We start from the raw sequence: 24,050 nt of genomic DNA, 5'->3' as shown, positions 1-24,050 counted from the left end.
CAGTGGCAATTTTGTATGATAATCATTAGAATATTAAAGATGCTCAAGCTAATTCTTGCCAATATCGCTTGGTTTAAGGTATTCCAGGGTGGGTATAATTACTGTTGAAAAGATGGCTTAAAAGTGATTTCATAGACCATTTTATTTCATTCCATAAACCATATTTATGTGATTAGTATGTACGGTTAACTAGTCATTTAGTGTTATAAGTCAGCTTGGCTCAATGAATCTTCTTGGGGCTCAAGCATAATATTAATAAAAAATTCAAATCCAATCCAGAGAAAGTGCTGATCTCAGTATTAAATTCCTGCTGCTACAACCAGTCTTCCTGCAAGTCCATCTGTCTGTGAAGACGGAGCAAGACGCAGACAGCTCGTAGTCTGCTCTCCACAGAGTCTAGGAAAGGGAAGAAAAAAATCTGCATCCGGGGAGATATTTTTAATGAGCATATCCATTCATACAAGTTTTTGATTCAATGTTTTGTGACTGGGGACTTGTCTTTGGACTGACCAAGGCCTCGTTAAGCCTGAAATAAGCCTTTATCATTGTGCATCTAGGTAAATGAATGGCTATTAAAAACCAAGTACTATGAGACTGGTAATTCCCCTATAATGAATCCTTAAGGATATGTTTTTAAATATCCAAAAAAAAAGTGTCGGGAGCTGGCTGATACCATCCTACCAAGCTGATGTGCCTAAACTCCCCGTCTGCATTCAACTTGGCAACCAGCTACTAACCTTGGAACCTGGCGGTACAGGATACTCAGCATCAACTGCAGTAACCAGGGCTGGCTTTCTGAGACTACTAACTAGGTGGGTCGCTGTTCACTTCTAGTTCTAGTATGATTTTTTTTTTTCTGGTTCCTGCTCATTCCTTGTTATCTCTCTCCCCCCAGAGAGTTATAAATGGTCAATGAGTCACCAACAGACATTTCTGGGCACTTAATATGTGGTAGGTGCCACGTGAGCCACCGCAGACACAGCAGTGAATCAGGTATAATCATCCTTAAGCAACACCTTCCTCTCACAAAGTCCATTTTTTTTCTTGGGAGCAATCTAAGTGCTCCCAAGAAAACCTTTCATCCCAAGATGAAAACCCTTTCATCTTGGCAGTGCCAACAGCGTATTCCAGAACCGAAGAGTGAACAGGTTTAAAGCAAGGCTGTGCCCTTGTTTGTTCATGCCCTGATGCTTTGGCATGAGAGGAAAAAATACCAGAATTATTAAAGACACTGTTTTTAGATGAGGTCAACAGAGCACTGGAATTCAAATGATCTGAATTTGTGGTAAAGCTTTAAATAAAGGACTCTGAGCCATGAACTCAGTTCTTCTGCCCAATGTTAACCTTTTGGTGAAAGAGCCGGTAACTGAAGACATTCTTCCAAAAATGCCCAGTAAATAAAACTTCTCATGGAAACACCTAGATTTATTCAGGATATTGATGGAGTTGGTAATATCTGAGTGGGGCGACCATGGCATGTACCTGTAAGTATCTCGGAGGTCATGGTACTGTCTGGGTACCACTACACGCTCCTTAGGGATACTGACCATGTCGTGTATCTTTGTTTGCATCCTTAGTCCTTAGAGGAGGAGGACTGGGCACACAGAAGGCCACGAAGAAGTACTATCTACAACCCTGACATTGAAGGCTGCTATCTCTCCCTTGCCCTCTGCTCATGGAGAAAGGAGACTAGGGCTCTTCTGCTTTCCCTTTATCACTTTAATCCGTCATCTGTCTAAACCCTCCACATCTCCCCTGCTTCTGAGTTCTGCATTACTCATCCTTCAGATCCCTACCAGCACTCAGGAAATTCCCTCACATCCTTGGGTGACTTCAGCACAGAAAGCTGGCCTCCTGTCCGCCACACCCCAGACCATCACCTTATGGTCTGTGGCTTCAGTATCCACACTGCTAACCCTTTCAGCAAGTTGGCACCACAGATCTCAAACTCTTCTTCAGACATTCCCTGACCTTAAAATCCTTACTCAGTATGACTTTACATTCTGGATGTGAAAACTCCAAAAGCGTCTTTAAAAACAGCAATCTTTGGGGACTTCCCTGGTGGTCCAGTGGCTAAGACTCTGAGCTTCCAATGCAGGGGGCCTGGGTTCAATCCCCGGTTGGGGAACTAGATTCTACATGTAACAACTAGAAGATTCTACGTGCTGCAACTAAAACATCCCACATGCCACAATGAAGATGGAAGATCCTGTGTGCCACAACTAAGACTTGGCACAGTCCCCACCCCCCGCCCCACAAAAAAAAGAACAACAAACTTTGGTGTCTTCTGTTCTCCTGGTAACACAAACCAGCTCTGTGCCTGCACGCTGGCCTTTCCCCCTTCATCCCCTGCCATCAGTACTGTCTGCAAATTCCTTTTAATTTTCCTGCTGTTTACCCAGCAGACTCCTCCCATACTCTCCCCTGTCCTGACCTCTTTCTCAACCTTGCTGTCTCTCCACTGGTATGGCTTTGCTCCTGACTGTCTGAGGAGTGGAAGAGATGAGACGAAATGGACCAGCGTGGTGGCAGTGAGGTTGACAGCAATGGCTGGAGCATCAAGGCATCTTTTGATACAGATCTGCGAGCATCCTCTGGTGTCCAGTGTGGCGTGTGACCAACGACAACAAGACACCAGGACTTTCAGCCCAAGTACTGGATGAAAGAGTCATACCCGAGATGGGAAGACGAGAGTCCAGAGTCAGGAAAAGCCCCAGCAAGTCTGAACACAGGAAGCCAGTGAACGAGTTCATGGCAGGGAACGTAAGAGGCTGAATGAACATGGCACACAGAGGAAACAGCGCCTGTCTTCCCCCAAGGGGCTTGCACTCCTTATTAAAAAGAGGCACCCCTTCTCTTACCCCCGTAACCCAACAAGAACTGCATCCTGCCAGACACAAAATTCTAGACTCACACAATTTTCTAGTTGGAGGGAACTTACTTTAGACCCCCACAGTTTTCTTTCCATTGTGGTTTGGTGATCTCGACTGAAGCAAAGGAAAAAAAGAAGGAAAAAAAAAAAGGTGTGACGGGCCCGGAGGCCGTGCAAAGCTCAGCCACACCTAGGCCTGTGTGTGGTAGGATCACCCATTCAGAGAGGGTTCTGCCCAGCACAGCACTGCACCTGGAAACACTCCAGGTTGCCTTTAATCTATTTCACAACCTACTTTCAGGGCGGGCCGCTCTGGCTGAGACCAGAACACAGTCCGAAGTCAGCTTTTAAACACACCGTCCCCAAATGGTCCGCACACGCTGCTCCTCTGGGCGAAGGGGCTATGGCTTCACCGTGTTAGGTCACAAGGTCTGGTGTTTCTTTTAAAAAACTTGTTATGTTCTCCTGGAATACAGCCTATTAACAATATTGTTGTGATAGTTTTCAAGTGGGCAGCAAAGGGACTCAGCCATACATATACATGTAGCCATTCTCCCTCAAAATCCCCTCCTATCTAATTTGCCACATACACAAGGTCTCTTATTTACGGAGAACTCTGCAGTTCCCAAGGTGATTCAATACCCGTTTTTATTTCAACAGAACCCGGAGGAGGTTCTGTTGCCATCTAGATCCCTAGCTGCTATCCCCTGGTTACAACAAGGACACTGAGGCTTCCTGTTCAACAAGGACCGAGGGGCAGGATGTACAAAAACTCAGCTGGTCACCTGCCCCCCACCCCCGCCCCATCCAGTGCTCCCAGCTAGGGTCTGGGCCGCCTCCCGTGACTCACCCACTGTCCGGGGCGAGGCTCCACTTCCCTGGTGAGCGCCCTTGCTCCCCAGGGCAAGGCTACACCCTGCCTCATGAAATCACCCACTTTGCATTTTCTTTCTCTTACCTGAGGGCAATTTTTAATATTCCTGCTCTGGAAGTGACATGTCTTTTTTTTTTTTTTTTCCAGTACAGGTACAAATCAGAATGAATAGCTGTTTGTTCCTATTCTGGCTACCTGATCACAGGCCTGTATTTGACCTTCCAATGAGTGTCAAAAGCTATGGGGAGACAGTCTTTTGAGTGACCCTAAGGGGCTTATGGAAGGAAGCTCCCCACTCCCACCTGCTTTAAAAAATATTTTTTATTGTATATTAGCTTTACAGTGTTGTGTTAGTTCTTATGTACAGCAAAGTGAATCAGATATATATATATATATGTGTGTGTGTGTGTGCGTATATATATATCCCTTCTTTTTTGGATTTCCTTCCCATTTAGTCACCACAGAGCACTCAGGAGAGGCCCCTGTGCTACAGAGCAGGTTCTCATTAGTTATTACTCTATATAGGATATCAATAGTGTATCTATATCAGTCCCAATCTCCCAATTCATCCTATTCCCCTCCTTTCCCCGTTGGTGTCCATATATTTGTTCTCTACGTCTCTATTTCTGCTTTGTAAATAAGATCATCTGTACTAATTGTTTCAGATTCTACATGTTATACGATATTTTCTCTCTGACTTGACTTCACTCTGTATGACACTCTCTAGGTCCATCGCATCTCTGCAAATGACCCAATTTCATTCCTTTCTGTGGCTGAGTAATATTCCACTGCACATATGTACCACATCTGTATCCATTCCTCTGTTGGGCGTTTAGGTTGTTTCCATGGTGCAGCTCTTGTGAACAGTGCTACAGTGAACACCGGGGTGCACGTGTCTTTTTGTACTTGCTTTTGATCTGCAAAATCTCAAGGTGGACTGCAAAGAATAAGATAATGATTCTTAGGGAAAAGGAGGAAGGCATTTCCTATACTTGGCCTCGCTCATGTTTCTCTCTCTCTTGTCTTCTTAGATCCCTGTGCTTGTTGGAAGAGTCAGGACACCCGGCCTTTATTACAAAGACCAAGAAACCCTGAGCTGCATGACAGTGAAAACAGCATTTGACCAGAGAAGTAGCCCTCATTGGTCCTTTGAGAATTGTCCTGTTTCTCCTTCTAAAAGTTTGCAATTAAGAGATTATATCCTTTCATCCTACACTGTTAGTGGCAATGTAAACTGGTGTAGCCAGTTTGGAAAACAGCACAGAGGTTCCTTAGAAAACTAAACATAGAGTTGTTATATGATCCAGCAATCCCACTCCCTGAGCATAGATCCAGAAGACAAAAACTCTAATTTGAAAAGATACATGCACCCCGATGTTCGTAACAGCACTCTGCACAACAGCCAAGACACGGCAGCAACCTAAACGTCCATCAACAAATGAATGGATAAAGAAGTCATGGCACATATATAGTGTATAACAAAAGATTACTTAGCCATAAAAAAAAGCATGAAATAATGCCTTTTGCAGCGACATGGATAGACCTAGAGATTATCATACTAAGTGAAGTAAGACAGAGAAAGATATGCCATATGATATCACTTGTACATGGAATCTAAAATACAACACCGGGACTTCCCTGGTGGGCCAGTGGCTAAGACTTCATGCTCCCAGTGCAGAGGGCCTGGGTTTGATCCCTGGTCAGGGAACTAGATCCCACATGCCGCAAATAAGAGTTCACATGCAGTGACTAAAAATCTCACAAGCTGCAATTAAAAGATCCTGTACAGGGCAGTAAAGACCCAATGTGTTGCCGCTAAGACCCAGTGCAGCTAAATAAATAATTGGTAAAAAAATATGACACAAATGAACTTATCTACAAAACAGAAATAAACTCACAGACGTAGAGAACAGACTATTTATGGCTGCCAAAGCAAAGGAGAGTTGGGGGAGGGATGGATAGGGGAGTCTGGATTAGCAGGTGCAAACTATTATATATAGGATGGATAAACAACAGGGTCCTACTGTACAGCCCAGGGAACTGTACTCAATACCCTGTGATAAACTATATGGAAAAGAATATGAATCACTTTGCTGTAGAGCGGAAATCAACATAACATTGTAAATAACTCTACTTCAATAAATTCTTAATGGTTTTAAAAAAGACTAGATCCCTTCAGCTCCAGAGACAGAAAGGGAGAGTGAGGAGGTGTTTACTGGCAATTCACGTTGACCCTACAAGAGTCAACACAGACTTTTTAAGACCCACAATTTTTGGAAGTTCAAATTAACGCTTCAGTTCAGTTCAGTTGCTCAGTGGTGTCTGACTCTTTGCGACCCCATGAATCGCAGCACGCCAGGCCTCCCTGTCCATCACCAACTCCCGGAGTTTACTCAAACTCAGGTCCATCGAGTCGGTGATGCCATCCAGCCATCTCATCCTCTGTCATCCCCTTCTCCTCCTGCCCTCAATCCCTCCCAGCATCAGGGCCTTTTCCAATGAGTCAACTCTTCGCATGAGGTGGCCAAAGTATTGGAGTTTCAGCTTCAGCACCAGTCCTTCCAATGAACACCCAGGACTGATCTCCTTTAGGATGGACTGGCTGGATCGCCTTGCAGTCCAAGGGACTCTCAAGAGTCTTCTCCAACACCATAGTTCAAAAGCATCAATTTTTCAGGGCTCAGCTTTCTTCACAGTCCAACTCTCACATCCATACATGACCACTAGAAAAACCATAGCCTTGACCAGACGGACCTTTGTTGGCAAAGTACTGTCTCTGCTTTTTAATATGCTATCTAGGTTGGTCATAACTTTCCTCCCAAGGAGTAAGCGTCTTTTAATTTCATGGCTGCAGTCACCATCTGCAGTGAATTAATGCTTCGACCTGGCTACAATTCTGAATCACTTTATTTATGAATAAAGTCCCCAAGTAAAAGAAGGACAAGTGTAATCTCTGTGAACTCCATCAGACACTGGGACAACTACTCCCAAGAGAGGCTGGATGGTTGGGACATCCTGGCGGCCCCGGAGTGATTACCCAGCCACTGGGCCATCAGGCTACTTAGACAGGTGGGGGTGCAGCCACACGGAACCTGCAGGGAGTTTTAACCTTGCCAGGCTGAACCTAAACATGTATTCCTCTTCTCTTTGAAGAAAGAGGTTTTAGTCGGCAAGGAAAGGGGCTTATCTGAGTCTCACAGAGTTTAGGTTGTTCTTAGTTTCTGGTTTCAGACCTAAGGCATCTGACTGACAGCATCTCATGAATATTCAAGGAAGATGCAGGGGTACATTTTTAATATCATCTAATTAGTGGCAGGTGACGGCTTTCCCTTTTGAGAAACTGGTTTGTGAGAGCTTTTCGACAGTCCTTCCACTGGTATTTTTGATACAGTATCCCCTGGGTAAGAGTAGGGCTGTCTTCAGACATTTGTCAGTTGGTTGAATATGATGTTTATCAGACAGCTCTTGACTGAACTCAGTAGTCTAAGGAATGACTAGCAAATATTACTTATCCATAAAGCTATATTCCTGTGAATGAAGTCATAATTCAATTTCTCAGCACCTCTGTAATCTGAAACTGGCAAGACATCAAATCCAGATGTCATTTTTCTTGGTAGCATAATGGGAGAGATACAGCAAATTCTGGATACAGATCAATCTGTCTTTCCAAATGGTATCTTTTCATTCCATTATGTAAATTCCTTAAATGCGTGCCCATCTTAGTCGGTATTCTCATGAAAGCATCCAGCCCAGCCTAAGTTCAGGGAAGTGCTCCCAGTTCTGCATTCATAGCAATTACTCTCTGTATCACTTCTTTGGAATTAATTACGTACAAGCCGTCCCCAAATTATGGCAGGCTTGTAATTGAAAAGTTTTCTCCTACTTTCATTGTTTAGAACTTGGAATAAACGGTGGTTGAATCTCCAGCTGGCCCATGCAAGCCTCTTTAACCTACAGTGTATTATTAGTCCTTTCATTGTTCCTCATTGTTTTCAAGGAAAAACGTGTCCTGACTTTCCAGCAGAACTTGGAGATGCTGGGAGCAAATCTCCCTCTGCAGCTCCAGCCTAGGGGAAAGACACTTCCCCCTGAGTGAGTTGCACATCCTCCTCTCTTTTCTCTGCTTCACTGGGAGACCCTGCCTTTCTTAGGATGACAAAAAGATCAGCTCTGAGCATCACCTATGATTGCAATCCTATTGTTGCAGCTGTTCTTAAAAAATCAGTTATTTAATGCACATTTGTGGCTCCAGAGCTTCCTGCACGGAACTGTGGCATAGCTTACATGCTTATAATATATGCTTTTAATGTTTTATGACTATCTTCCCAGTTCGTATTCCTTGCAGGTGGGGACATATCTAAGTTTCTGCAAAGCATGCAGTCCCCAGCTAAGTACATAAAGAGAAGCTCAATAAACATTTATTGATCCCTAATTAGAGCTACACAGGAAAGCAATTCAGACAACAGCTGAATCGGTCAGGCACCATTAGGCATCAAAACAGGCATCTGATAACCTAATAACTTCAGCTCTACCTGGTTAGGTGTCCTTATCATCAGTCATACTGCTCGGGTGCAATTTGAAAAAGATGCTGTCATCCTGGCTTGTCTCTTAGCTCCTGGACTCAAGTCAATGTGTAACCCCACTACTCTCCTGAAAGGGACTTAAAAGTGGCTTTGATACTCTCAACCTTCTCATTTAGATGTTTAATCCCAGCTAATTCCATTCTTTGTGCATGCTCATGTTTACTCTCTCCTGTGCCCCCCTACCTGCTTTATGCTTTTCCTGGTATTCTATTTAACAATTGTCTCCCTGCTTCCTCCGGTATAGTCTTTTGTCCTCGTTATCTCTGTATATTAATCTCGAGCTTAGTAGCATTAGTAGAGTACTTTGCTCAAAGCAGGAACTCTCCAGCACTTACTCTATGCTGGGGGCGGGGGGCGGCACACGGCACTTAATTGTAATGAGCTGTTCCATTGTATGAGGTAGGTGCTATGATTATCTCCATTTTACAGATGAGCAAATTGAGGCAGAGCAAGACTCAGTGATCTGTCAAACTTCCAATTGCTAGCAAGTGTCAGAACAGGGACTTGAACTCAGGCTACATGGCTTTGGAGATCACGTTCATAAACATGGCAAGTTACTGCCTATCAGTAAAGGGTTGATCACAGGTTGATTGAACCAAGGTGACAATAGCAAGTTCTAACAATAATGAAGCCGCTTTACCAAGAGGTAAGGGTAGAACTGAAGTAATAATAGTCAAGATCCATGTTTTGGATTTGACAGCTTCTGGAGACATCTTTGGTTGTCATGACTGGGGACTCTGATACTGCCGAGCAGTGGGTGGGACGGGGGAAGGCTGGAGCTGCTGATAAACATCCCAGAACGCACAGCTCAGGCCCAAAATATCAAGAGTGCAGAAGCGAAGAAACCCTGCTCTGGGAAGATCCCAAGTCTAATTATTGGGTTGGCCAAAAGGTTCAGGTTTTTCCATAAGATAATGAACTTTTTGGCCAACCAGATACTCAGGAGACAACTGACATGGCTCCTCTCTGACTATACATTGAAAAGGAAAAAAGCCAATCATTCTTTTTTCCATCATTCAGATTCATCCCTCTAGCAGGATACATAACACAGTTTAGAAAGTCTCCAAAGGTCTGCCAGGCACTGAACATTTTAAAATGACACAAATCTGAATTTAGACTTTGACTCAGTCAGCTGGTAAACCAAAGATGTGTCCTATCCCTCAAAGCTACCAACAGGGTGATACTTGAATTGGCATACATGCACTACTGCTACTGTGTATAAAATGGGTAACTGATGTGAACCTTCTGTAGAGCACGGGGAACGCTACGCAGTGCTCCATGGTGACCTGAACGAGAAGGAAACCCCAGGAAGAGGGGATGTGTGTACATGTGTGGGTGATATACTCTGATGTACAGCAGAAGCTAACAAAATGTAAAGCAACTACACTCCAGTTAGAAAAAATAAAAAAAGATATTCAATGCTCACAAAATAGAAAGCAATGTAAAGTGATTAAGAACAGACACAAGCTACCAGTTAGGCTGCAGGCTCCCTCCTGTACATAGATATTTTCTTTCCTTTTCTAAGGCAGGAAATCTGCAAAGCTTTAGAAATCACAGCAGACCTCTTGTAGCTTCTTTTTCTCCACATACAGATGCCCAGACAGGCAAAAATTTGCTCCCAAGTGCATTCTTAACTAGTTTTGTTGAATTTAGCTATTGTCAGTGCAGAATAGTGTTAAAAATATGATCTCAGTTCAAGTTTACCATGTGTTGAAAAACGTTATATTAGGAGGAATCTGTCACACATTTGGAAGGAGAGCTATTAGTCACTTTGCAATGAGCACCCTTGAATTTTGAGTGTGATTTCGATATATTTCACATTATATGAGCTAAACTATAAATAGAAAATAGCAAAACATAAATGTCTTAAGAGTTTTACAATTCTTAAGGGCTGTTTTATGTGCCATGGGTAGGGATAATGATGCTATTTAATGAAGTAATTTTATAACCTTGGGAAGACAGAGCCTCATGCCTCCTGTCATCTGTCACACACCATCTCCTTGGCACTGGGCCTCAAAGTCACATGGACCCACTGTCTTCTTGGAGTCCTTGCTGATGGGAGATCATCTGGGTAAAACCACCTTATCACTCAAGGTCATTTTCTTTCCAGAAGCTCAGACTTGAGAATTAGTGTCAGCCCTCCATATTCACAGATTTTTCTTCCTCAGATTCAACCAACTGCAGATTGAATTTTGCAAACTGACTGAATCTGCAGATATGGAACCATGGATGTGCAGGGCCGACTGAACTACAAATAAGAAACCTGTGGATCTGGGTACCCACGGGCTCCCAGAAACAACCCCCATGGATGACTGTACTATCATCAAGGTCAAAGCAGTTATAATCCACTCTTTTACCTTGAAGTCCATGGCCATCCCAGGAAGAGGATGCTACCTCAAATATGTTCTACACTGTTTTTTCCAGATCTATTATATATAATTTGTCACCACTAGATGCTTTGTGGAAGCATCTTTATAAGAAAAGAGATGCCAAATTCATTCAATCAAGGCACGTGGACCAAGTACAAGATCAAGGTGAAATTATTTTGTCTTCAATTCATTTTCAAGTAAGAGCTGTTAGAAAATCGTGTTTAAAAAAAGTTACTGTTGGAAGTTTCCTAAGTACAGATGAAAAAAAAATTTTCTGATTTCGAACATCCTGCAGTTATTGGGCTATTTCATAAATGTGGTCTTTGGAAAAGCATCTCAATCCAGCGATGTCCCAAAGAAAGCCTCTCTACAGATTTCTCACTCTCCCTCCTGTGTTTCTGTAGCTGTACATCTTAGATGTAAAATTTCACTTGAGAGTTTCATGCAAGAAACCCTCAGATTTACTTGCTTTTTAGTAATGTGAAATTGCAAAAGAAATTGGTTTGGCACTTAATAAGACCCTAACTCTAAAAGTTAGACTCTTAGGGGCTGAAGTTTCTTTACCAATACTTGCACAGAGTAAATTTATCTAAAATAGCACCACAGTATAGGTGTGACAATGGACTATAATCTTGTGCTTTGCTGATTGTTTCTGGCATTCTTAAAATTTTCTTTGACACGGTGCTCACATTTATTTTTTCAAAATAAAATCTACCAAGAATGTTCTCTTCTTTCTTCCCCTGTTGCTTCATAATTGTGCTAATATACTAGCTGGGGCAGTTATATTTTAAATGACATGTATATATTTAGCAGCATAATTATGCAAATTTTACCATGTTGATGATTGTAAATTTCCTTTCAGAGCAGCTACTTAGCATTTTGTCCTGGTTGAAATGCTTAGAATTCACTCCCGAATTCACTTCCCTGTTGGGTGAAGGTGGGGCTTACAGTCTTCACCTACCAGGCAGAATACTGCCTAGTGGTAAAAGGTATGGATTCTTTAACACACCTGGACATTCTATGCCACTTACTGGCTTTGTGACCGTGGGCAAGTTTCTTAACCTCTCTGAGCTCAGTTTCCGCATCTGTAAAATAGGGATGACAATGGTATGAACCTCACTGGGTCGTCATGATGATTACATCATATGATGTATGGAAACTACTTAACCTCACATTTGGCCAATAAGAGATTCTTAATAAACGATAGCTATCATCAGTGTTCTTATATTATCCCCCAGCAGTACTACATTTCAGCTGAGTCATTAAGCTTTCCAAAAGAGTTTAGAACGGCAGTTGAAGAAGAGACCTGTCTAATTAACAGTGGGGTGCTGGGTGGGAGTGCTAACAGCAAAATGTCCAGACTCAATTCTTTTTTACCAAAGAAATCATTCTTTACATACTTTTTGTCATGTGCCTGGGTTGAGTTAGTGGGGATGTTTAGGTGTTTCAGTAATAGCAATTCTAAATGTACACAGAGAAGAGTGTCTAGGGTTACAGGAGAAGGGAGTCTAGCCTACCCACATATATAATATACAAGCACACCTACCCACATATATGCAAGCACGCCAACCCTCCGGTTCCACCCACTGGAGATAAGCTGATTAACAGGTGAGGAATCATGTAGGCAAAATGTGAGATAAAATTCCTTCTCTGCTATTTCACATTTACAAGAATGAAAAAAATTGAAAAATGTAAAATTGTATTCTAAAACTACAACTATATGTCGGAATATGGAAATGACCACGACAGTATATTTTAAGTGAACATTACTCTTATTTTAGAAAATTAATCAAATTTTCTAATACTTTTTATTCTAGAAAAATGCTAATCTGGATTTTCTAAAAGTAGCTGCTGACATGTATGTCAGACAGAAATCCACAGCATTTTCTGAGATTCAGTAAAACAAACCTCTGAGGAAACATAGGACCTGAAAATATACTGATGCTGTGTGTGCACTAACTCACTTTAGTCGTGTCCAACTCTTTGTGACCCTATGGGCTGTAGCTCGCCAGGCTCCTCTGTCCATGGGATTCTCCAGGCAAGAACACTGGAGTGGGTTGCCATGCCCTCCTCCAGGGGATCTTCCCAACCCAGGGATTGAACCCGAGTTTCTTGTGTCTCCTGCATTGGGAGGCAGGTTCCTTACCACTAGCGCCACCTGGGAAGCCCCATACTGATACTACTTAAGGCTAAAATTTTTCAAGACTGATCAGCGGGCAGCAGAGAGGCGATTCCACATAGCGGAGGGCCTTCATGTTGGTCCCACCCATAACCCAATCCTGGGAAACGCGTTCAATGATGTCCAGTTACATACATGTGGTAACTGCATGCATGACAATGAACCAGGTGCTGAGAGAAGCCAGACACCATCACTGTCCAAAGTGTGCCTGGAAATCAGCAGAGTGTGGATGGCTTAATGAGATACATGGTGGAATCAAGCTCACAGCTCTCACAGTGGGTCAGCAGGGGGTGGTGGGAGGATGGGAGCAGGATGGATTCTAGCCCAGGAGATGAATAGGTTTTGTCTCCTGGAAGAAATTCTTACAACTCCAAGTCTCATCCTATCAGGGACACACACTTCCCAACCAGCCCCTCACAGCCCACCAAGGGGGATGAATTGTCCTTTCTTAGACGTACAAGGTGCAGGCTCCCTTAAGGCCCATCTTGGCAGAGTCCCCTCTAGTTGTGACACTGGTCTGTTCAAACAGCCTCAGTATTTATCCCACACCTCTCAGTATTTATCCCATACACTTTTCTATGGTCACAGGAGGTGTGACCATAGGAGGTTTCCTTTGATTCTTAGAATTTAACTTCCTAAGGACTTTGGAAGAGAGAAAATGAATATCTTTTTCTGACTCTTAATTTTTCTTTGTCCTGAATAATCAAGTCAGTCACTGTTTCTGTTTTTTTATTTTTTTCCAATTGTGTGAGAAGGTTAGAGCTTTAAAAGAAACACAAAACTTATGTTTATTCTCTTTCCATCTTCCTGGAATCTTTCTTCTGTGACCAGATTAGAGATGGCCCTTTCAGGATAAATATCTGCCAAATAGGACAGAACTTTCTGATTTGTGTGATTAAGGTAGTAAGATAGACATTTCACATTCCAGTCACAATTTTGGCCTTCTCTTTTACAAGGTTATGTAATAGTAAGTGATATGATCATTTTTGGTGAGGAGGAGGGAAGAGAGGTTCCAATAAGGTACTGAGTGGCTGAGTACCTGAATTGTAATTCTCACTCCCCTTCTGAATTCCTGTATGACAACAGGTTGCATGCTTAATCTCCTTTGAACTCTATTTCTTTGCCTAGATTTTTATGAATATGATTAATATATTTATTGCCTTCCATCAACAAATCCAGGCTAGAGAAATTCTCTCTGTCACAATCGACTTTTCTATAACTCTATAAATTTGAGGGTTTTCAAGATGTAGTATGAAGGTTCTAGGCTGGTGAATTACAAAAACATGTAAATTAAAAAAGAAATTGAAACACCCAGAGTATCTTATCCACAAGAAAAACTTTGCTGATCTCAGTACCACTCCCAAATGAGTATTACACCGACACGATCCTAATTTTATGCAGATTTATGTTTTTATCACCCTGGATGACAGATAGTGACACATTCTTTTCATTTCCCCAAACCACATGAGAAAACAAAATTGCACTTCAAGAAAAAAAAACCAAAACACAAACTGCCAACTTAAACAGTGGGCACTTGAACCACTCACTCCGCCTTTTCAGTGGGAGATCAATAACGATCAGCTCTTGACTGGTTTCCCTGAATGGTTTCTTCTAATCCGCTAACCAATTTTCTTCTGAATTATTCAGATATACACTAATGATGCTGCTGTTAGACCTACACTCGGGAGGCCCATTCTGACCTCTCTTGTTGGGGTGGCCTGCCTGCCTGCCTGCCTTTAGCCAGGCCACTGGCCAATGCCACTCAACCACCAGGTTTAGAAACTCTTTGCAGACAAGAACCACCTCTGATCCTACTTCCCCACAACCCCCACGCCCTCCACCCAGCACAGGACCCAGAGGGCACACTGCTCAAGGCTGACACCCAGCTAACTCCTGCTCTCTCCTGCCCACTCCTGCAGAGCAGCCCAAACCACCAGCAGGTGGGCACCGACCAGCCTCCTGCCACCCTCCCCGCCTCACCTGGTCTCTCGGTCTTTGGGTATGGTAGCTGTGCTGTAAGCAAACACCTGCTTCTCAACTAGAGGAGGGCCCAGGTCCACAATCCCGGATAATCCTGGAGTGCTCCGTGGCTTCTCAATGTACACCAAGGTGCCGGGCTCCTTCTTGAAGCCCTGGCGGCTGGGCGAGGCCCGGTCTGGCTGCAACGTGTGGGGGGGCCCGTGGGCGTTATGGTGACCGTGCATCTCCACCATCCTCAGGTCGCCGACTCGGTGAGGGGAGGCTGGGGGCGTCTTGGAGCCCAGAGTGGGCAAGTGGCTCTCTGGGTATTTCCTTGGCTTCTGTCTGTACAGTGACTGCTCCATGTGCATTTCCGCTTGCAGAGATGGGTTGCAGTAAGCACTGGCTGACCGAATTGCGGTGCGGTGATATGCGATGATGTGATCGGGGACATCCAGTGGGTGCCCGCCGTGCGAAGACGCTATGCTCATCCGCCCCTCGTGATAAAGGTAAGGGTCGGCATAGAAACCCTCGTTCCGGTACATGGCGAGGTTCTTGCTGCTCATGTCTTCATCCGGCTTCACATCTCTTCTTTCCAGGATGGCGCTAGGGCTGGGGGAGATGGATCTGGAGACTGGCAGGCTGGAGAGTCTGTCCCTGGGGATGGTGGCATTACCAGGAACCACCATTGGGCGGGAGCCTCCGTACGGAATTCTGGATGGAGAGGGAGGCATGGAATGGGGCACAGGAGTGGACGGCGGAGAGTTTGGAATGGCGTAGGGTGGGAGAGCTGTGGGTCCAGGTCGAGAGGCACCAGGGCCATCTCCTCTTGCATAAACAACTTCTCTCTGCATCTGGAAAGAAAGAAAGAAGTTAGAAAATCTACTTTGATACTCATGTTTTTAGAGACATCTCAGTGTGGCTTCCCCGATGAAACCAGCTGAAGAGTGGCTCCTGCAAGGTGTCTGTGCCCCAATCCTTATATCCTGTACCCGTGTTCCCTTACATGGCAAAAAGGACTTCACAGATACCCCATTAAGGATGTTGAGAGGGAGAGATTATCCAGGTGGACCCAATGAAATCACAAGGGTCCTTATCTGTGAAACAGGCAGGAGGGTCAATGTCATGGAAGGGGATGTGATGACTAAAGCAGAAAAGCAAGATGGAAAGATGCTGTCACCGAGTCCAAGCTCAAACTGCTCTCTGCATGACAGGCCAATAATCAAAAGATGAGCTGTTGGGGCAATGGATAGAGACTTTATTCAGAAAGTCAACACACTGAGAAGATGGTGGACTCATGCGCCAAAGAACCATCTTGCCTGAGTCAGAATTCAGGCTTATTTATTTATTTTTTTACAGTAAAAGGGGTGGGAGTAAAGTCAGACACTTCCAGGTCCCCGTCTGCCTCCAGAGGGGAGGTGTTAATTTCTTCTTCTCTGTGGTCATTCTCTGTTCCCAAGAACCTATTTCTAATAGGGAATTCTATTAGGATTCCCCACTATCACTGTCTGTTTCACAGTCCTGTGGGGAAAGGGACGAAGACCCCTTTGGCTGGTTACTTTCTGCTGAACGGAGGTGATGAATATTCTGTAGTCAGTCCTTTATGGCTATTTGAACCCAATGAAACCTCTGAGCATTACGTTGTCTACTTTGTAATTGAACTTAGGGCTTTGGTTCCAGTTTTCAATACATATACTAAATTCCTGTGCTATTTATTTGGACAAAGTTAAACAAATCGGTTGACCCTTTTATAGCTACAAGGGAATTACCATCTACTTCAGTTGCACAGGTACACCTGTTGGAGGCAAACTCATGAACAGAGGTTAGTATAGTGCCCAGAGTTTTAATACAGTTGGCCACTGCTACGTGTTTTAGCATTTACGGACTCCCCTGCCGCGGCAGACAGCTGGAATGGCCTACCACACAATAGTTAAAAGGGGCCTAATTTAAGCCTGCTTCTGGGAGTTACTGATCTGCAGCAGAGCAACTGGCAAGGCCTTGTTCCAAGTTCAGTTAGTCTCCTGACATTTTAGCAACTTTCCTGTTTAATGTGTGATTCATTTTCTTCTTTTCCTATTGACTGTGGTCTCCAGTATTGATGTTGTTTTAATGCCTTAAGCCCAATCAGGGCATGACTTCCCTATGGATGGCTTTAACCATCTCAGAGATTTTCTGTCCAGGAGGGATATGCTTCTACCCACACTGAGAAAGTGTCCAGGTATCTGAAATTTCTTGCAGTTTGAGGCATCTGAGAAATAGGTACTGAGTATATTTCAGTCCTCAGTGGTGCAGCTTCCTTGGCATTGAGTCCCCATCTGAGGAGGGCTGACAACAGTCGCTGGGTTATTTTTAAGACCTTGGGGGAAAGAGCTCAGTCTCCTTTTCCTGGGTTTTCATGAGCACCATCTGTAGGCTTAAAGCATGTTTAGGTGAGACTCCAATATTGAGCTTTTGTTGTTGCTTAGTGGCTCAGTCATGTCCCACTGTTTTGTGATCCTGTGGGCTGTAGCCGGCTAGGCGCCGCTGTTCATGGGATTTCCCAGGCCAGAATACTGGAGTGGGTTGTCATTTCCTCCTCCAGGGGATCTTCCTTACTCAGAGATGGAACCTGCGTCTCCTTCATTGGCAGACAGGTTCTTTACCACTGAGCCACCAGAGAAGCCTGGTGATGTCAAGCTATTCTGATAAAAAAAAATTTTTTTTTTTTTTCAGGGTGAGGTCTATCAGAAAGTCAGTCAGTTTTTTGTTTTTCAGTCACTAAGTCGTGTCTGGCTCTTTGCGACCCCATGGACTGCAACACGCCAGGCTCCTCTGTCCGCCACTGTCTCCTAGAGTTCACCTAAATTCATGTCCATTGAGTCTGTGATGCTGTCTAACCATCTCATCCTCTGCTGTCCCCTTTTCCTTTTGCCTTCAATCAGTTCATCCCCCATGTTCAATTTTACCCTGGGCTCCTGTGGGGAATTGGACACAGTAAGTCCAAGGGAGCCCCTGGGCCTCTTTATTCAGAGTGTTCCTCTCTTTCTCCCATAGGAGCGCCTCTTTTATTCTTCTTCTGTTTCAGATGAGGGCAACCCATTTTCCAATGTTTCTCCTCCTTACAGTAAGTCCATTGTTTCTTCCTCAACAGCGGCTTACCTCTCTGAGTCATCTTCCAGGAACCCAATGCCAAAAAAAGGGGGAATTTTGATTTGCATCTTTTGTTCTTGCTCCCTGAACACTTTGTTTTAAAAATTTTTTAAATTTATTTATCTTTATATTGGAGTCTAATTGCCTTACAATGTTATGTTAGCTTATACAGTACAACAATGTGGATCAGCTTTATGTATACATATATCCCCTCACTTTTGAGCCTCCCTCCCACTCCCCCACACCCCACTAGATCATCACAAAACACTGAGCAGACATCCCTGTGATATACAGCAGCTTCCCACTAGCTCTCTATTTTACAGACAGTAGTGCATTTCAACTCAGCATTTTCTGATTGACGCTTATGAGGAGAAGTCCTCAGCCGCAGCGTCAGGAACTGAGCCTGGATAGGAATGGAAAGTGGTGGAAGGGGTGGATATGTTGGCATAATGGCCAGAGTGGCTGGGACAGCCAGCTCAGCCAGAGGAGTTAAGGTTGAAGCAACATATCCTCCCTTTTATTCCTTTATCTTCCCTGATAATAGTACAAACGCTTGCACATAAAGGATTTCATCAGCCTTGCCTGCTTTTTCACGAAATAGCTATAGAGTCATTCAGAAGCCACTGTAAAACACATGGACAGCAAATGATCATGTAACCATTAAAAGGACGCCTTTTTGCTTCGGCATCAACCAACTGGGATTACAAAGCAATTGAAGAGAAAATTGATTACTGCTGTGGCTGTGATAATTACTAAAATTATGACATCATTTACCAGAGTATACCAGAATTTTAGCAGTTCCATACAATTTCTATAATATGTATGTTAATAATGTTTACCCATGATATAATCTAAGAAATTTTACCATCACTCATTTGACAATGTCTCCCATGCAATTCAACACACCAGATAAGCCCAATTAGCTTTTCTGATTAGTAATACAGATTTATTTTTATTAACTTTTATTTTATATTGGAGTATAGCCAATTAACAATGTTCTGATAGTTTCAGGTGGACAGCAAAGGGACTCAACCATGTATATACATAGTTTAATATTTCTCTGAGATGCAGAGAAAACAACTGGAAGTGTTCCAGGGACCCTCTGAAAAATCCCAAAGTTAGCCAGAGGTCAAATGAACCCCACTTAGAACTTGATCTTTGAGACGTTAGGCAGAAATATCAAAAAGAAATTCTAACCAGTGATAATAAAAGATTTGTGGCAAATAGAGATCACTTAAAAGCAGTTCAGTATTTTAAGAAAACTTTGTCCTCTTAGAGAACCAAATCCAGGTTTTGTACCACTTTAAGATTTTTAAAATTACGTTCAATCTTATCTTAGGACTTAGTTTCAAGTTACGAAAATCTGGAGAGACTGTTCTAGACAGACATTCCCAAGACATTCCCATAGAGTTTACCCCAAACTCTTTACTTCATTTACATTTACTTAAAAGCTTTAGCACATTATTTTTCTTGCTGACAAACTTCGTACGAGCAATAATAAGGCCGTATTTGATTTCCAGTAAACCTAGATACAATAAAAGTATTATACATAGTGTTGTTTGTTATTATTTATTTGGCGGTGCTGGGTCTCAGTTGCACATGGGCCCAGTTGCTCCATGGGAATCCCAGTTCCTGGACCAGGGATGGAACCTGTATCCCCTGCATTGCAAGATGGATCCCCAACCACTGGACCACCAGGGAAGTCCCTATATTCAACGTTGATGACTCAGAAACATCTGTATCGAGCCAACAAGCTTAAGCTAACTTTCACACCAGATATTAATTCAATACTGAGTATTTCCTAGAGCTCGTGAACCTGAAACCCATTCTGGTGAGTTTCTTTTATGTTTGAGTATTCAAACTCACTTAGTTTCCTTTAAGTCAATTAATCAGAGCTCTTGTACAAATCCATTATGGCAATGTCACACATCTAAATTATGTGCAAACACTTGTATAAATACACAGGGACATAGCTCCCATTCCAAAATTTTAGTCATCAGTTAGGTACCACAATGTAAAAGCCATAAGTTATAAAAGACATTGGATTCAGACTGGGTTTCTGGAAGATAGGACAAATCAAGGTCACCTGTCTAGATGACTAAACGCTTTGACTAATATTAACGGAAAGGACACTTCTATTTGTAGCTTTTGGTGACATTAGGAATCAAGTGAAACGTTTCTCTCCTCCTTCAGAATGCCCACTTCTGGACAAGAACAGACAGTTTTGCTTTCTTTTCTTCCCTGTTTCTTTCCTCCATTTGATATCAGTCAAGTTTTAAAATAGTGACGTCAGAAAGAGAAACACCAATACAGTATATTAACGCATATATACGGACTTCAGAAAGACAGGAACAACGATCCTATATGCAAGGCAGCAAAAGAGACACAGATGTAAAGAACAGACTTCTGAACTACGTGGGAGAAGGTGAGGGTGGGATGATATGAGAGAACAGAACTGAAACATGTACATTACCATATGTAAAGCAGATGACCAGTGCAAGTTCCATGCATGAAGCAGGGCACTCAAAGCCCATGCTCTGGGACAACCCAGAGGGATGGGGTGGGGAGGGAAGTCGGGGCGGGGGGAGCGTTCAGAATGAGGGGACACATGTACACCCATGGCTGATTCATTTGATGTACGGCAAAACCCACAATATTGTAAAGTAATTATCCTCCAATTAAATAATTTTTTTAAAAATCACAAAACTGATCTGGCTGCAAGTGGAGGAACAGTACCAAATAAAATGAAACCAAAAACTCAGAGGCCACACAAAATCCTAAATAAACCCTGAAGTTTGGTCTTGGGATCTTACACACTCCAAAGACACAAGAGACCATAAATGACGTAATTAACACAACAAAGGTATCAGTACAGGCTGCACAGGGTCCCAAGATAGCCTTGCCTAACCACCGTGGAGATCCTAACAGGTACTGTGGCGATACACTGTTAGAATAAAACAGGGGTCCCCAACCTCCGGGCCATGGATCGGTACCTCCTGTCAGATCAGTGGCGGCAGAGTGCACAGTAAATGTAAAGCACTTGAATCATCCCGCAACCATTCCACTCCCATCCATGGAAAAACTGTCTTCCACAAAACTGGTTCGGGGGCCAAAAAGGGTTGGGGGCCCCTGCAATAAGATAGAATGTCCCTTTCACCCATGGGTTCATAGCTATAATCAGATCCCTTATCCAAAGTACACCTCAGAGAACTGTCTACAGGGACAATTGAAATATTCCCCATTCTTAACAAATTCAAGACCAGCAAAACACAAACAGCACACACAAATGGTAGATTCCATCCAGGCAGTGCTAGTGGTTAAAGAATCTGCCGGCCAGTGCAGGAGATCTAAGAGACGAGGGTTCGATCCCTGGGTCAGGAAGATTCCCCTGGAGGAGCACATGGCAACCCAGTCCAGTATTCTTGCCTGGTGAACCCCATGGACAGAGAAGGCTGGAGGGCTACAGTTGGCAGGGTTGCAAAGTCGGACATGAACGAAGCGACTTAGCACGCATGCAAAGAAAACAAATGGGTAGAAGTCCAATAACTCTTTCCTGTCTCTAACAGGGTACCCCATTCAAACACAAAACCAATTTGGCTTATTCTGGAGAGAGAAAGAAAAAAAAAAAAGCCCCAGAGAAGAAATAAAGTTTTTAGTTGTACACACTGGAGTGACTTACCCTACTGTATGGAGCCCGCTGGCTCTCAGATGTCAATTCCTTGTTCCAATTGCCAAGCGCTGAGGCAGCCGGTGCCACTTCAGGACACTCTGAAGGACACGTCCTCAGGGCAAGTGGTCCTGGCAGCTGCTAGGATCTTATATTCAAAAATCTCCCAATCCCTGCCAGATAGCCATGAGCAGCAAGGCTCCTAGGTGACTCCCCCAAGTTTGTTACTGAGTCCAAGCTCACACTGCTCGACACAACAGGCCAGGAACTTGAGTTGATGGAGCAAGGAATGGTCACTTAATTCCAAAAGCTGGCAAGCCGAGAAGAAGGCAGACTCCTACTCACTAAGAGCCATCTTGTCTCCGTTAGAATTGGGGCTGCTTTTATACTAAAAGGGGCGGGAATAAAGTCAAAGGTTTCCTGTTTCCGGTCAGCCTCCGGAAGGGATGTGTTACTTTTGCCCTCCCTGCGGTCCTTCACAGGTGGTGGACCTGATCACACAAACAAAAGTATTAACGCTCATCACCTTAGAGGCAAGGTTCCCAGAGATAGGCTATTATGTATAATTTAAGCGTATAGGCAACATCCCTTTAGAGATTAACTTGTAATACTGGGTTGGCCAAAATGTATGCTCAAGTTTTTCCATAAGACTTTAGGGGAAAACCTGAGTGAATTTTTTTGGCCAACCCAACAGAATACAAAACATTCTACGTTACTGACTTTGGAGATGGAGGAGACAGCCATGAGCCAAGGAATAAGGCAGCTCCCAGAAGCTGGAAAAGGCAAAGGACAAGATTCTCCTTGAGGGTCTTCAGAAGTAATATGGCAGAGCCAACCCCTTGATATCAGCCAGCGAAACCAGTCTGGACTTCTGCCCTCCACAACTGGAAAATAACAAATCTGTGGTGTTTCAAGCCACTAAGTTTGTGGTAATTTGTCACAGCAACCACAGGAAGTGAATATATCTGCTATAGAACTCAATGCTGTGGAGTTTCAGAAAAAAATGGTTTAACAATGGTTTAAAAATTGAGGTCACAGCTTTTAAGAAACATGTGGCTTTAATGTATCCAAAGTGCTACAATGTTTTCTAAGATCATCTTGGGCACATTTTTCTAGCCTTAGCCCTGGAAAATAGATAGCAAGCATCCTTCTCATCTTTCTAAACTGATACAATGTAGGGACATGGCCAGAGAGAGAGAGGAGATGCGTGGGAAAGACTGGGAGGGAAGGTTAAGGGACTCCTGGTGCTTCACCATGAGATATCAGCTCTGAGAGGTCTGGAGGAAATAATGATTCAGGAGGTGACTGCAATTGGAGGCAAATTATAGTAGGGATGGCAAAAAGAGAGAAGGGAGCAGGGAAGCCCAGGTGTGGTGGAGGAGGAAGAACACTAACAGTATATCCTCTGAAGCTGCCATATGATGAGGAGGAGCAGGTTGGGGTAGGTCATCATAAGCCCCAGGAAGCAGAGATTTCTGGGCTGTTTCATTACCACCCAGTTCAGGAGAGTGAGGAATCCCATAGGGTCTCCCACTAGCTCTCCTTCAGAAGAAACAGTGAGTAAAGAATAGACGCTACTGATGAACCTATTTGCAGGACAGGAATAAAGATGCAGACATAGACAATGGACTTGTGGACACAGGGCAGGGTCAGGGGAGGAGGTAGGTGGGACGAGTTGAGGGAGTAGCATTGACATATATATACTACCACGTGTGACTGTGTAAAATGGGCTTCCCTGGTGGCTCAGCAGTAAAGAATTCGCCTGCAATGCAGGAGACCGAGGATCTTCCCTTCGGTCAGGAAGACCTCCCTGGAGAAAGGAGTGACTTCCCACTCCAGTATTCTTGCCTGGAGAATACCATGGACCAAGGAGACTGGTGGGTCCATGGGGTCTCAGAGTCGGACACAGCTGAGTACCTGAGCACAGGTGTAAGACAGACAGCTAGTAGAAAGCTGTTGTATAGCACAGGGGGCTCAGCTTGGTGCTCTGTGATAATCTGGGGGCTGGGGTGGGGAGTGGGATGGGGTGGGGATGGGAGGGAAGCTCAAGAGGAAGAGGATTTGTGTATACATAGAGCTGTTTCACGTTGCTCTATAGCAGAAACATAACACTGTAAAGCAATTATCCTCCAGTAAAAACAAATGAATAAATCAAGAAAAATAAAAAGGTTGTTCTCATAGACACAGAGAACAGACTGGTGGTTGCCACAGGCAGGAGGTGGGGGCTGGGGGTGTGAACTGGGTGAAGATGGTCAAAAGATGCAAACTTATAGTTACAAAATACATCTAAGTCCTGGGGGTGTAATGCACAGCATGGTGACTATAGTTAATAATGCTGTACTGTATTTGAAAGTTGCTAAGGGAGTAGGTTTCAAAAGTTCTCATCACAAGAAAAAAATGGAAACTATGTGTAGTAAT

The 24,050-nt window shown here is 43.7% G+C and overlaps 1 protein-coding gene across 3 annotated transcripts in view; it reads right to left on the bottom strand.

The window, feature by feature from the left end:
- Positions 1-24,050, bottom strand: part of KIAA1217 (KIAA1217 ortholog) — a 361,116-nt gene that overhangs the window by 65,634 nt on the left and 271,432 nt on the right. For all 3 annotated transcript variants that reach the window (XM_043478953.1, XM_043478954.1, XM_043478955.1), the window contains exon 6: positions 14,858-15,690. In XM_043478953.1, the coding sequence (XP_043334888.1) occupies positions 14,858-15,690 (833 nt within the window). The remainder of the gene's footprint in view (positions 1-14,857; positions 15,691-24,050) is intronic.

This window comes from Cervus canadensis, chromosome 10, assembly GCF_019320065.1.
Source record: "Cervus canadensis isolate Bull #8, Minnesota chromosome 10, ASM1932006v1, whole genome shotgun sequence".
NCBI lineage: Eukaryota > Metazoa > Chordata > Mammalia > Artiodactyla > Cervidae > Cervus > Cervus canadensis.
Note: the sequence above shows the minus strand (reverse complement) of the source record. Positions and strands in the feature narration are given on the sequence as shown.